This window comes from Lottia gigantea (genome assembly GCF_000327385.1).
Source record: "Lottia gigantea unplaced genomic scaffold LOTGIsca_14, whole genome shotgun sequence".
NCBI lineage: Eukaryota > Metazoa > Mollusca > Gastropoda > Lottiidae > Lottia > Lottia gigantea.
The window spans coordinates 4,126,850-4,143,108 of NW_008707617.1; the positions used below are offsets into that span (position 1 = coordinate 4,126,850).

General features: G+C 33.2%; 1 protein-coding gene across 1 annotated transcript; it reads right to left on the bottom strand.

Moving 5' to 3' along the window:
* Positions 1-792: 792 nt before the first annotated feature.
* Positions 793-14,587, bottom strand: LOTGIDRAFT_157661 (hypothetical protein; the record flags this gene model as incomplete). The annotated part of the gene is made up of 3 exons (XM_009049858.1): positions 793-4,814; positions 13,278-14,093; positions 14,551-14,587. 3 exons carry the CDS (start codon positions 14,585-14,587, stop codon positions 793-795), a joined length of 4,875 nt encoding a protein of 1,624 aa, XP_009048106.1.
* Between the last annotated feature and the right edge of the window lie 1,672 nt (positions 14,588-16,259).

Consider the following 16,259-nt stretch of genomic DNA (forward strand, 5'->3'; position numbering starts at 1 on the left):
AAATGATTGCTAATCCTTTCAAAGATAAAATAACCACTATAGGCTAAAATGGTATCAGTGTTTCTGTCTGGGAATGTAAATTGTAGTCAGGATCGATTAGCTGAGAATAATTAAAATAACAGTAATAACATAGAGATTCGAGTGTATTCCCTACTGTGACCTATTATTACATTCTTTACTTTGATTAAATGAAATAATTGAATTATATTTCCTACTGCTCTGTACTTTAATGTGCCAATAAAATTGCCATCCCATTTAATGTGAGAAGTTTTTACAGAACAGCAGTGATTATTTGTTTATAGAAGATTCTTTTTGTCAACCTCTGTTGTAGGTCTATGGCAAACAAAAATAACAAGGCAGATCATCAACCTACAACAGAAAACTATTAATGAGAAAAGTAAGATCAAATGTTAATGTTTTAGATAATCTAAGGTCACAGAACTACAACAGCTTATGAATGTATCATGATACTATCACAGTAATTTCTAAGATAGAGCAACAGGATTTTAAGCTCAATTAAAGTTCTGCAAAGCTTTAACAATCTGATCATTAATTACAGCCAAAATAAAGAAAAATGTGTTTCTTATAATATTACTGAAAAAATAATTTCTCTGCCTACAACACTTGGAGCTGATTTCTTTCTTCACCTTCTACACTTTGTAAAAGTTTTGAAAAATACAGATATCTGAAATTATGTCTATCAAAAGTAATATTTATTAAGGCAACAATTAAAGAACTTTAATCAAGCCTTCAAGCATAAAAGAGCAAGGAAAGCATGCAGAGCAGATGCATTCAAATAAATCTTAAATTTAAAATATTGTGATGAAATTTAATCATTTTTATTAAGGTACCATAACCATGGGAACTAATCAAGCTGTATATTAATAAGGCTTTAGGACAATGGACTACTAATATATGGTTACCTGTTACTGTAGCTTTGGGCAAAGAAGAACTGGAAACTATGTGGATATCAGGAATTGTTTGTGTGAGTTGTCTGCTAGAGTTATCCATATTTGGAGATTCTCCAGTAGTTGGGGAGGAGGGGTATGCTTGGTCCTGTTTTGAAGCATTTTCAGGACCTTCTTTAACCTTTGGGAGCATTTTATTAGTATCCATGGCAACATCACTGTTAATATTTGGATTAGTGCAGTGTAGGTTAGTTGTAGTTGAGATAGGGTTATCCTCTATAACACAATATCCAGTATTATTACTATAAATAGACTTGTTGCTTTCCTCCCCAGTACTGTATTGTAATGTGATTTGTTTGGAATCATTTAGGCATTGGTAATCATAGAAAGAGTCTTCAGGGTGCTGGCTTTCTGTGTCTGAATCATGTGATGGGTTGAGAGTATTGCTTTCTTGTATAGATGCATTCAAAGATGGAATTAATGGATTATTAACCATACCAGTTGGTAAAGCTTCAACCTCCAATGAAATTTCAGCACATTTTACACTATCCCTTTGAATTACATCTCCAGGCACACCGGACATTGAATTGCTTTCAAAATCATTACCATTTGGGTCAGATTCCTGCTCACTTTCATACTTTCTAATACTTTCCAGGAGAAGTTTCTCACACAATTCAGATTTCTGATTATTTTTAATTGACACAACCAGATGTTTGGTGTTGACATATTTTTGAGAATTGGACAGGTCTTTGGTAGAATTACATTCATCCTTTTTTAGGTCTTTCAATGACAAATCCTGATTTTCCATGATGACCTCTGCATTGGGCATGTGACCATCATTTTTTGAATAATGGACAGAAATATCAACAGGAAGTGTGTTTTTAAAATCATTCATTTCAGGCACAGTAATATCATATTCATAATCTTTAGACAATTCACACTTGGAGTCTTCTATTATTTCAACAGAACAACCATCTTTGTTAATATTTTGATTTTGCACAGTTTGTAGCCATTCTTCTCTGCTGATTTCTGACTTCTTCATATTTGGTATGAAATCAATAGTAGTTTGGACACCATCTTCAGCTTGCATTAGTGATATGTCTGTATTAGGAAATTCATCAGTGATCCTCTTGATTGCAAGCTCATTGGATATATTTTCTTCTTCCAAATTTTCTCTTATGTCTAAATTATTGTTCTTAATCTCAAAATCCAAATGGTCACCACAACTTTCAGAACTTGTCACTTCCATACTACCACTTTCACAACTAAACACATCTGTCTTTGAGTGCTTCATTTCAATTCCTTTCCATTTATCACAACTCTTAGTGCTTATTTCAAAATCATTTGGAACTGTCTGATTGTTTATATCGGAAGCAATGGAGACAGAATTTGAATAGGTTTCATCACAATTTTTAAGTTCATTATTTTCGCCATCATCACATCGAATTGTTCTTGGAATTTTTACTTCGTCTGCTTGATTAATAACAATCAGAATATCATTTACAGTTTTTCCAGGATTCTGATGAGAATTTAAATCTCTAGACATCAAATTTACATAATTTTCATCAGATAGTTCTCGTTTGGAATGCTTATCACAGTCATTATTTACAGATTGCATGTTTGATTTCCATTTCAATTTGTCTATGGTAAAAGAAAATATTTCTTGATGGTTTTCATTCCCTGAATCAGTCTCTGAAGATTGTACTTCTTTCAAATATTGATAATTGATCTTGGGAGGTTTCTTCCTGTCTTTAGGAAGTTCCATTGGTGTGGTAGACTGTGTCTGTTCAATTTTATTTGATGTTACAGTTCGTTGCAATTGACCTTGACACCGGTTGTATGAGTTGTTTGGGCAACTGTCTGGAACAACATCGTTTGGGTGAAGATCTTGTTTCGTAGCTAAATTTGGACTTTGATTCATAAGGGAGACCTTTAAAGTGGAAGACTGCATTCTATATGATTCCATGTCTTTTCCTGAATTGGTCAATTTTGGCTTCACTTTCAAATCTTTACATTCACTTCTTAAATAATTCTTTGATTTTTGTTCGATTTGGGCAGATTTTGTCTTTTCTATATGAATAGATTTGGTTCTTTCATTGGAATTAGGTGTGCTAATCTTAGTGTTTTGCTTTCTTCTTCTAGGTAAGGGGCTCTTTTGTTCTCGTGAATTTGCTTCAGTTGGTTTGGTAGAGTCAACAATTGAACTTGCAGAATTACTGTCTGATTCCAGTTCTTCAACTGGACTTGACCTTGGGCTGTTCTTCTTAACCTTCTTCATAAACTTTTGAACTTTGAGTTTTGAACCATTTCTTGAATATTTGGCTCCACTGCTGGGTTTATTCCTTTGTGAGTCTGGAATGTTAACAGTATTTTTCATATCAACTTTGATGTCAGAAGGCACTTTTTCAACAGGAAGTGATTGTTCTAGATCTTCAGTAATGGCGATGTTGGGCACATCATCATTTAATACAACAATTGGGGATTTGATTTTAGATGAATTGGTCTCTGTCTCAGGTGAAATTTCCTGTTGAATAAGATTTGATGAGAGATGGTGTGTATTGGTTATAGTTTCTTTCAGATTATACTCTTCATCTTTTACTAAGGAAGCAGTTTGACCAATTGATACATTATCTGGTCCTTCTTTTTGTGATGTGACCTCCTTGTAGTTGGCCATAATAGGAATTTCTAATTGCTTTGGGACATCAGACTGTAAGTTGGTTTCTTGTTTAAAGATTGTTCCTTCTGAAAATGATACATGTTTACGTGTGCTTGTTGGGGTTCTATTTGACTTCTTCTTTAATCTGGGACTTCTGAACTTCGTTATAGGGAGATCATATTGGTCATCAAAAAGTACATCTATGGACTTGTTGGCAAGTTCATCAATATCATCATTTTCATCTTGATAATTTGAAGCCAGATCACTCAGGGAAGAATTATCAGGCTCAGTGGTTTCAGATATGACACTCAAGTTATCTGAGACCTCATCTGTATCAGTTATAGGATAAGCATGTTTTGGGACAGGTTTATGAATTGCATTAAAGTCTATATGGGGAGAGGTGAGAAAGCTAACTTCACTGTCATTTTCAAGATCTGTCAGTAGTTGGTCTGCTTCACCATAAATATAGGTTTCTCCTAATTGCCGGTCTTTGGATTCCAAATCTGAATCGTATTCTTCATCATCAATATTGACATATTCTTTAATGTCAAGGACATATTTGGAACATTTTTGGTCTGGGTCCTCTTCTTCAGTGACAGCATCTACAATGTCAAATGAGTCTGGGATGTCTTCTCTGTCTATGATGAAGGTTTTGTTACATGATGTTAGTTGCTGTGATTCCTGAAATACTTTAGAGTTACCTTTTACTACAGGAGAAAGGTCAGAGATTGAACTTCTGTGAAGTTTAGTATTAGTGTTAGTAGTATTGTTATCAGAGGTAAGGTATGCCACTGGTGTGTAATATAATTCACTGGATAATGACTCAGCAAGTGAAAAATGAGTGCAAGTGTCTTCTATAGATTCTACATCAGAATTTTGTGCTGAAGGTGTGTTAAAATGCTGCAGAGCAGAGGTAGTAGGACAGTATGGAGAAGGAGCATGCAGCGAGTCTAAAGTGCCAGAATTAGATGATGATTGAGACAAACAATAGGTTTCATTGATGGGGTGGTTATTATGCTTTAACATGCATGTACTGCTGTCAGTATAACCATCAGCCCCAAAATTCAACATGCAATTCTTAGTATCGTGGTTCAATCCAACATCCAATTTAAGGCTAAAGAAGGAATCAGAACCAGTCCCATCAAGATAGCTAGCCTCGAAAGCAGTAGTGTCTAGGTTTTGTGATTTTAAATGATATTGAAACCCCTCCTCATACTGTGAGACTGTCTGACACTCTCTACTCCAAGTGCCTAATAAAATAGAAGAAACAGTAAGCATTAGTAATATATAGATGATATCTCAAAGCATGCTCTTTCTAAAATTTTAAACTTCTTATATTAATTATCATATACTGTCAAAAGAAATATAATTTTAGTCCTGACTGACAACTAGTTTCAAGTGATTTTGGATTCTATTTTATTAGTTATGACTAAAACAAAAGCAAAATAGTCATGTAATGCAAAGAATACATCCAAATCTATAATAAACTACATTATTATCAACTTTTGGCATTATCTTAACCTTAAAGGGATTGTAAAGTGGTTTTCTAAATTCTTAACCTTAAAGGGATTGTAAGATAGCTTGCGTTGCAAGGTAACATACGCCCACTGGCAGCTGTCAGAAATAATAAAACAGTCTTTAGTGACTAAAGTACGAATTTTCTCATATTGAAGAAATTATTTATGCTGAATAATTCCACCAAATTTTTTAAAATCAATATCAATAACCCAAATACAACAAACAATTAAATCACACAGCTCTAATCAAGGGCAAAAAACAACTTTTGACGCGTGTTTACAAAGTCAAGGGCAATAACTCAAAAAATGTTCATCAAAAATATCTCTTGTTAGAACTTGTCTGAGATCTTATTAATTCCAATGATGAAGTTTCATCAGAATCGGTTGAAAACTGTAGCTTCTAGTGTGCTCACAAACAAATTTTGACGCGTTTTTCGTAAGTTAATGGCATTAACTCAAAAACATTTCATCGAAAATGCGTCAAGTTAGAACTTGTCCGAGATCTTATCAATTTCAATGATCACACCAAGTTTCATCAGAATCGGTTGAAAATTGTAGCTTCTATTGTGCTCACGAACAAATTTTGACGCGTTTTTACAAAGTCAAGGGCAATAACTCAAAAACCGTTCATCAAAAATGCGTCAAGTTAGAACTTGTCCGAGATCTTATCAATTCCAATGATCACACCAAGTTTCATTAGAATCGGTTGAAAACTGTAGCTTCAATCCTGCTCACGAACTATTTCTAACAAAGTCAAGGGCAATAACTCAAAAACCGTTCATTGAAAATGTGTCAAATTAGAACTTGTCCGAGATTTTATCAATTCCAATGATCACACCAAGTTTCATCAGAATCGGTTGAAAACTGTAGCTTCAATCCTGCTCACAAACTATTTTTAACAAATTTTGACGTGTTTTTACAAAGTCAAGGGCAATAACTCAAAAACCATTCATCGAAAATGCGTCAAGCTAGAACTTGTCTGAGATCTTATCAATTCCAATGATCACACCAAGTTTCATCAGAATCGGTTGAAAACTGTAGCTTCAATCCTGCTCACGAACTATTTTTAACAAATTTTGACGTGTTTTAAGAAAGTCAAGGGCAATAACTCAAAAACCATTCATCGAAAATGCGTCATATTAGAACTTGTCCAAGATCTTATCAATTCCAATGATCACACCAAGTTTCTTCAGAATCGGTTGAAAAGTGTAGCTTCAATCCTGCTCATGAACTATTTTAAACAAATTTCTATGCGTTTTAACAAAGTCAAGGGCAATAACTCAAAAACCGTTCATCGAAAATGCGTCAAGTTAGAACTTGTCCGAGATCTTATGAATTCCAATGATCAAACCAAGTTTCATCAGATTCGGATGAAAACTGTAGCTTCAATCCTGCTCACGAACAATTTTTAACAAATTTCAAGGCGTTCTAAGTCAAGGGCAATATCTCAAAAAACCGTTCATCGAAAATATGTCAAATTCGAACTTAACAGAGATCTTATCAATTTAAAGCATCCCACCAAGTTTTATCAAAATCAGATACAAACTGTAGTCTCTATAGTGCTCACAAAAAATGTTGACCGACGGATCGACGGACAGGGGCAACGACAATATACGACCACATATTCATGTGGGCGTATAAAAATGGTTTTCTAAATCTATTATTATTCCATTAAAAGAAAGTGTTTGATGGCATCACTAATCGCGAAAGCCTTTTGTGATAAAGTATTTTACAATTAGTGACATCATAAAATATGTTTGGTGGAATTGCAAGAACCGCAGATGTTTGATTGAAAATTGGAATGGTGCAAAAAGATGCTACCTGATATACAAAAAAACTCTTTGTAAAACCTTTGATTACCCAGAAGAAAATCAGATCAAATTTTAAAATGTATACTATGGCATACAACAATAAATGACAATTCCAAACTGCTTAGGAGGTCATGTTATAAAGCAAAATCTGCATTCATGGCATGGTAAAATCGTCCATTGCTTATAGAACAACTAACCACACTGGTTACAGAACAAACTAACCACACTGCTTACAAAACAACTAACCACACTGCTTACAAAACAACTAACCACACTGCTTACAGAACAACTAATCACACTGCTTACAAAACAACTCATCACACTGCTAACTTAACAACTAACCACACTGCTTACAGAACAACTCATCACACTGCTAACTTAACAACTAACCACACTGCTTACAGAACAACTCATCACACTGCTAACTTAACAACTAGCCACTTTGCTTACAGAATAACTTATCACACTGCTTAAAGACCAACTAACCACACTGCTTAAAGAACAACTAACCACACTGCTTACAGAACACACTGCTTAAAAAATCACTTACCACACTGCTTATAGAACAACTAACTACACTGCTTAAAGAACAACTAACCACGCTGCTTAAAGACCAACTAACCACACTGCTTAAAGAACAACTAACCACACTGCTTACAGAACAAACTAACCACACTGCTTAAAAAATCACTTACCACACTGCTTATAGAACAACTAACTACACTGCTTAAAGAAAGATAACTTGTGAGGCAAGGTAACATAGGCCCACTACCAGCTGTCAGAAATGATAACAAAATATGTAGTGGCTTAATAATGAATTTTCAAATAATCTAAATCATCTATAAGTCAAGGCAAAAACCTGAAACAGTTCATTAAATTCAAATATGAACAAAGTCTCATTGCTGTACAAACAAGGGCAATAACTCTGAAACAGTTCATCCAATTATTACCAATTTCTAACTTGACCAAGATCTCATCAATACATAAATGCATACCAAGTTTCATCAAGATCAGATAAAAACTGTAGTGTCTATCGTGCTTGCAGGCCGAATTTGAGAAGTTTTTACTGAGTCAAGGGCAATAACTCCGCAACCATTCATCCAATTATTACCAATTTCGAACTTGACTGAGATCACATCAATACATACATGCATGCCAAGTTTCATCAAGATCAGATAAAAACTGTAGTCTCTATCGTGCCTATATGTCAAATTTGACGCGTTTTTACTAAGTCAAGGGCAATAACTCTGAAACCATTCATCCGAATATTACCAATACATACATGCATACCAAGTTTCATGAAGATAGGATACAAACTGTAGACTCTATCGCGACTATAAGAAATGTGAACGGACTGACCAAGGCGACGGTAATATACGTCCACATCAACAAACTAACCACACTGCTTAAAATACAACTTAAAATCTTGCTTTCAGAGCAAGCTTACCACACTGCTTAAAGAACAACTAACCACACTGCTAGGCTTATAGAACAACTAACCACACTGCTTATAGAATTATTAACCACACTGCTTATACAACAACTAGTTACACTGCTTACAGAACACACCAACCACACTGCTTACAGAACACTAACCACACTGCTTACAGAACACTAACCACACTGCTTACAGTACAACTAACCACACTGCTTATAGAACCGTTAACCACATTGCTTACAGAAAGATCAACCAAATTGTTTACAGAACAATTTACAATCCTGCTTACAGAACCAACTAACTGCACTGCTTACTGAACAAACTAACCACACTGCTTATGGAACAACTGACCATACTGCTCACAGAACAACTAGCCACACTGCTTACAGAACAAACTAACCACATTGCTTAAAGAACAAACTAAACACACTGCTTACACAACAATTAACCACATTGCTTACAAAACAAACAAACCACACTGCTTACAGAACAAACTAACCACATTGCTTACAGAACAACTAACAATCCTGCTTACAGAACAAACTAACCACACTGCTTAAAGAACAACTAACAATCTAGTCCGAAACATCTGTCTCTATTCCAGCCTCTGATGGATATTTTGACAGTTGTCAGCTGAAGTTGAGTCAGAAGAAAAAGACCCTGTTAAATGGGGATTTTCTACACCTCCAAAGTTGTGTTTTTATTGAATTACCCTTAAGATGATTGTAAATTAGTGTTGGGCATCACCGCAGCATTCGTTTTGTTAGTATCACGTAACTCTGTGACCTTTGAACTTTTGGCAGTTTTAAATGGCCGATGCTAGATCATTTTCGCGAAAAGAAAATTTTATGGAACCGGAGACATGAAAATGATGGTATAACTGAAATACAAAAATATTCATCTAAATTTACCTGTGTTTTTCAGATCTGAGGTATCTAAATAGGTTTATAACCCCTGCACCATCGGAGATTCAGAATGTCCATTTAACAGGGATTATTATTTCTGTCTCTACACCAGCTGACATCTGTCAAAGAGATATCAGTGGCTGGAATAGAAACAGATGTTTCGGTCTACTAACAATCCTGCTTACAGAACAACTTACCACACTAATTATAAAACCACTAATCACACTGCTTAAAGAACAACTAACAATCCTGCTTACAGAACAAACTAACCACATTCCTTAGAGAACAATTAACCACACTGCTTACAGAACAAACTAACCACACTGCTTAAAGAACAATAAACCACACAATTAACCACATTGCTTACAGAACAACTAACCACACTGCTTAAAGAACAATAAACCACACAATTAACCACATTGCTTACAGAACAAATAACCACATTGCTTACAGTACAACTAGTCACATTGCTTACAGAACAAACTAACCACACTGCTTAAAGAACAATAAACCACACAATTAACCACATTGCTTTCAGAACAAATAACCACACTGCTTACAGAACAACTAACCACACTGCTTAAAGAACAACTAGTCACATTGCTTACAGAATAAGCTAACCATACTGCCTAAAAAACAACTAATCACACTATTTACAGAACAACTGCCTACACTGCTAACAGAAACCTAACAAGACTGCTTTTACAGAAAACTATCAATCCTAAACCACTAATTACATACAAGGCACTGACATCATTCACAAAACCACAAATACGATATTGAAAAAAACATTCACAAAATGCTTTTAGAATTTTATTAAAAGCTGTTTTATTTAATATTTTATAAAAATAACAAAACTTAAAATCTAAAGTCCAAATTATATTTCTGAATATATCTTTTAAAAGTTGAAATTTCAGATGCCACAAGTTGACATTTTGGAATCCACAAGAAAAAATTCTGATTCCATTTCCTAACCGGTAGTAAGCAGCACTTCTAAATGAATAGTCCTTGTTTTGGACATAGGCCCGTGCTTTCTATTAGTTAAATTCTCATTTCACCTTAGCACAAAATCTCTAAATATAACTTACGTTCATGTTTTCTACCATGGGTTTCCCCCTGGAATGTAATTTGTGATCCTATTGTGTACTATAGCTACAATTATTTCATGAGCGTAAATCTCTCTGTATTTGTATAGTAGAATGACAAATGTAAGGAATACAAATCATTTCCATTTCCTGTACATATTTATGTCATTGATGCTCATACTTATTCTAAATTTTGTCGTAAATTTTCCATTTTTGTATTATAGACTGTGAAATGGCAATACAATAGATTTTAGAAATTTCTGATATTTTACATTGTACAAATTCCTTCCATATACACTGGCATTGGTTTAATAATATATTAATTATCAAAACTAAATAGAATTGTATTATCAGGGCAGAATGACATTACTGCTATTATATATTTGTTTAATGATTTACAATTTTCACAACAATGATTCTAATGAATAATTTAGGAAGTCATCATGACTTGTTTTGTGTTATTATCATTATTGATAAAATGTCAGGTGACATATCTAACGCACATATCGAAGCAAATATTGACAAGACTGTTTTCCTTTAAAATGACCATACCAGATAAATCATCATCATAAATGTTCTCCACATAGTATTCTTGGTGAACGATGTCAGACTTTCAACTGAAGGGCCATAAATATAACCTATATCTAAGTAAAGTGCAACTTGAGACTTACACCATTTCGTTCACAATCACATTACAGAACATTTTGTAGCTTTCATCACTGCTTAATGTCAGTCTAGTAGTATGAAACATACCACTAAAAAAATTGGGATATATAAGCTTATCAACAATAAACACCTTTTGCTATTCAGCATGTGTAACAGCAGAATTTTAAATTTGTATGGTATTGATACTTTACATTTTAAATAAGCCAACAGTTTTTTATGTTATAAGAGTTTTATCAGTTATAAATACAACAAGTGGTTGCCTAGCAAGATACACCCACTTTCCTGATACATTTTCAATATATCAAGGGCGGTCACCAATCTGTGTCAAATCATAACAAAAATCTAATTTGTGCAAGATATTGTTGATTTAATCAAACACACAAAATTGAATAAAATTCTGACATAAACTGTCACCTCTATCCCGTTAACAAGCCAACAAATTTTGATGCATTTTTACTAAGTCAAGGGCAATAACTCAAATTCCATTGATCGAAAAATCGTCAAATTCAATCTTGACTAAAATTATAAATGATCACACCAAATTTCATTTAAATTGGATGAAAACTGTAGTCTCTATTGTGTTCACAAACACATTTTGATGTGTTGTTCCTAGGTCAAGGACAATAACTCAAAATCCTTTCATCGAAAGATCGTCAAATTCGAATTTGTCCAAGGTCTCACAAACATAAATAATTACACCAAATATCATTTAAATAAGATAAAAACTGTTGTCTCTGTTGCTTTCACAAGCCAATTCTGGACGTCCGGATGGACTGACGGACAAACAGGGGCGACAACAATATACGACCACATTATAATGTGGGCATATAAAAATCGTTACGGCTGTACATCAAGTTTAGTTTATTAACAATATTTTAAAATCATAGGGATGAATAGATACAGAATTGACACGTTACAATGAACAGAACTTTGTTTTCTTGCCAAAAGCATAACCATATCTTTTACTAGTTTAACCCATTATTCTTAATCAAAGAGCAATAATATTTTATCTTTAAGTTTTAGCTTCCAAGTCTTAGAAATGAGATAATATTGTAACCTTATTGAAAGCAGTATAATGAGAGGATAAAGACATACAGCAAGCAATCTCATGTTTATAATTATTCTCTATTCTATTGTATATTGCATCATAAAAAACAGCCCACTAGATACCATCTCTCTATTTGTCTATTCATTATGCTTTCAGAATTATAAAACTGCTGTGCCAGACTAGTTTATCCAATTGAGATATGTTTAAATCATACAACATCTCTAACATTTGGGTTATTTGGTCACAAATGAATATCTAGCTAAATGTTTGATCGTAAATTCATTAATAAAAGATAGCTTGCCACGCAAAGTAACATACGCCAACTGCCAGCTGTCAGAAATAATAAAACAGTCTTTAGTGACTACAGTATGAATTTTCTCATATTAAAGAAATTTTAATAGTTTGAATTCAATTATATATATATTTACTGCCATTTATTTATACTGAGAAATTCCACCAAATTTTTAAAAATCAATATCAATAACCCAAATACATCAAATTATCTCATCAATATACATGATCACACCATGTTTCATTAAAATCAATTGAAAAATGTAGTCTCTAATGCGTTCACAAACAAATTTTGACATGTTTTTCCTAAGTCAAGGGCAATAACTCAAAGACCGTTCATAGAAAAATCATCAAATTCAAACTTGACCAAGATCTCATCAATATAAATGATCACACCAAATTTCATTAAAATCAGTTGAAAACTGTGTACACAAATTGTGTTCACAAACAAATTTTGACGCGTTTTTCTTAAGTCAAGGGCAATAACTCAAAAATGGTTCATCGAAAGATCGTCAAATTTGAACTTGACCAAGATCTCATCAATATAAATGATCACACCAAATTTCATTAAAATCAATTGAAAACTGTAGTCTCTATTGTGTTCACAAGAAATGTTGATGGACCAACGGACCGAGGCGACGGCAATATACATCCACATTTCCATGTGAGCGTATAATAAAAGTACCTCTAAGAATGGGACTGAAAAGGGTAGTTGATTAGGATTCAATAAGCTGCTGTCATAAACTCAAATACAATTTTTTTTTATTGTAAAACCATAGTGATATCCAATAAACAATATAAGATACCGTCACCCTGGAGAAAATGAATTTACGCCTGTAAAATGTTACTCACCATAAAATATCTTGGAAGAACCTTGATGCAAATTGCTTAGTGAAAAGCAAATAAAAAAAATGACCTTAGCAAGATCAATAAAGAAGAGAAAAGTACTCACTTATGGAATGCTTCTTATTTTTTCTGGAACGATGTGAATCATCGTTGTCAGAGCCATCAGAACCATCTCGTTCTAATGCACGAGTACTAGCTAGGTCCAACAAACGCATTTTAGTGGCAGGAGAGGCTGTTCTTGCTGATGATATACTCGAAGTATCTGATTGGCCAGATCCTTTCCGAAGATGCATATTGGAATGTTCAGGAGATAATCTCACATTCTGTCGTGGGGAGGCACTTGGAGGACATAAATTTGACATTTGGTTGGTTTGCTGAATTTTTGATTCAATTCGTTTTGCATTTTGACCACTTTCTGTTGAAGAAAATCTGGCATTTTCAGAAGAACTAGATTGAGATACAGTGTCACTAGATATAGCTTTATCACGTAAGTTTCTAGAATTCCCATTAGTCAGTTCTGGAGGCACAGTGGTTTCTATTGGTTTGGAATTGAGTCTACTAGGTTTAGCTACAGGAGAGTTCAGGGCACTTTCAGTTTCAGAAGTTGGTCGTGATGGAATGAGGCCTGGTTCTGAAGAAGTTATTGAATCACATACAGATTTATATAAGTTAGATTTATCTCTCTTTTTATCCTCTTCTGATGAGGATGATGATCCAGAATCACGACGTCTGCGACATGAAACATGTTTCACACTAGCATTACTGTCACTGTCATTGGTGTTGGATCTAAAAGATTCAAACAGTTGATGCAGTCTCTTTTTATCAGCCTCTTGTGGATATCCAGTCCTATCCATACTTCCACGATGGCTCCCTGCAGCTCGGGCCAGAGAAGGTGAGCCATCATCATCTGCTAAAAGACTACCTGAAACAAGTTAAAAGAAAATAATATTTAATAATAATATTATGATTGTGACAATAACTCATTAATGACCCAAATCCATACTTTTCATAAGATTCTTAATGTTTCTTGAGTTTTGATAATAATCATCCTAAAGTAGTTTTGAAATACCAAAAACTAGGGGTATTATTTTCAAAGCTTTGCTATTTTAATGTTTTCAAATATACAAAGCTAAAGAAAATACAAAAATAAAAAAAAATATCTAAACACTAACATGCTACTATAATTAAACATACAAAATTTATGTTTCATTTTCTCTTCTAGAGTGATATAGATTTTTTTTATCTTTATATATTTTGCTATTACTTTTTAGACTAATGAAAAAGGTACTGAGAGGTAAGCAAGATAAGAAAAAATGTCTGGAAAGGATAGATACAAAAATTTGTATAAATTTGATACGATATCATTCAAATGTTTATACCTAGCACAAAAGGACACAGACTCAAAACACCAGACATGTTTGCAGATTTTTTTTGAAAAAAAGAACACTTAAATTGATGAGAATATTTCTTAGGCTCATGAGAAGATTTAGACAAGAAAATTATTTTCCCAGCATAAAATATAGACTATAATTGGCTATAATAATAGGAAACAAGGTAGGAGGTTTCTGAATTATACATGAGTAGTAATGGGGAATATAACAGAATAAATAGAACATAATTAGCTCAAAACATTCCATATTCTAATTGATGATGGTCGTGATATTCTATATAATTTTTATAATTAGATTTGATCAACAGAAGATAATAATAAAACCATGGATGTGGAATAATAGGTCTGTCACCACCTTGAAGTTATTTGTTTAAATCTAAATGACAGTTACCAATATGAAGTCACTAGGCTATGTTCAAACAATCAATGTAAAATTGACTGTAAGCATTCATAAAACTATGAAATATTATGTATCTTGTATTCTCTTGGTGTGCCTTGATCAAATGGTCAATGTTGAACATATAAAGTGTCAGAGGAAGAAATAAATCAAAATTAAATGGTATTACTTTCTTTAAAACTTTACAGTTGTCACAGATAGCTTTTCCATAAACCTTAAGTTTTAGATAGTTTTATAAAGAGAATTTTTAGTTTTTAATTCATTTCAATGGGATTTTGATTCTTTAAAGAAATTATTCAAGTTCTTTAGCTTTAGAATTTCAGTTTTTGCTTGTAACACAGTTAAAAGATGAGATTTATTTTAGATTGAGATGAAGAATGATCCTAAAACAAAGTTTCCTAGTAATATTCATCAAGATCCAATTTTCCAGAGAGGATTCCATTAAATTTATTATTGTGTGGAATTGAGTCATTGTTAGAAACAATAGATCAACATGAACAATGAGAGATTTGAATGTAGAAAACGAAAAGCTGACGTGGCTTGAAACATAGTAAATCTCTTTGGATACCTTTTTATGCTCTGACTAAGTTTTATAAGAACTGATATATTATAAAATAGATCTTGATAAGAACTCTAACACAAAGAAAGGATTCAAATCACTCTGAGGTTACAAATAAATCATCATGAAGAACTATTGCAAATTTTTAGAAAAACTATATAATAGGATTGAATGGTTGAAGAAATGATAGAACAATTGAATAATACTTATAGGTAAAATAGAGCAATTGTGTAAACACAGATCATGCTCAGGGGAATGACATCACATCCTGTTTTTAAGTAAGCTTTTATGTAGTTTTAATTTGAAAAGAAAAGATAATACAAGACAGTTGGAGTGAAGAACATATGAGAAATAAAAGAGAGTACTTCATGTGATCACACAGAACTGTTCCTAAGTTCATAACAAAGGTTCATAAAAACAATATGAACTCATAGCACACACCATCTAAACAAACACCATGTCGTCCATTAAAGTTGATAACTCAGTTACAATGGAAGGGCATGAAATCGCTCCATATCTTTTTTTGTTACATGCAAGGGCATTTTGTAGAAAGGTGTAAAAAGGCTAGATGATATGCTTTTATTAATAGTTGTATGATAAATAGATACTTTCACTCATGCTTATATCATTTGAAATTTATGAAATTCAATGCCAAAATTAAATATTAAATCTGGCAACTCATTTCATAAATTTCATTGGACATAAACATTTAAGATCCTCTATTTACTATTATCATAAAATC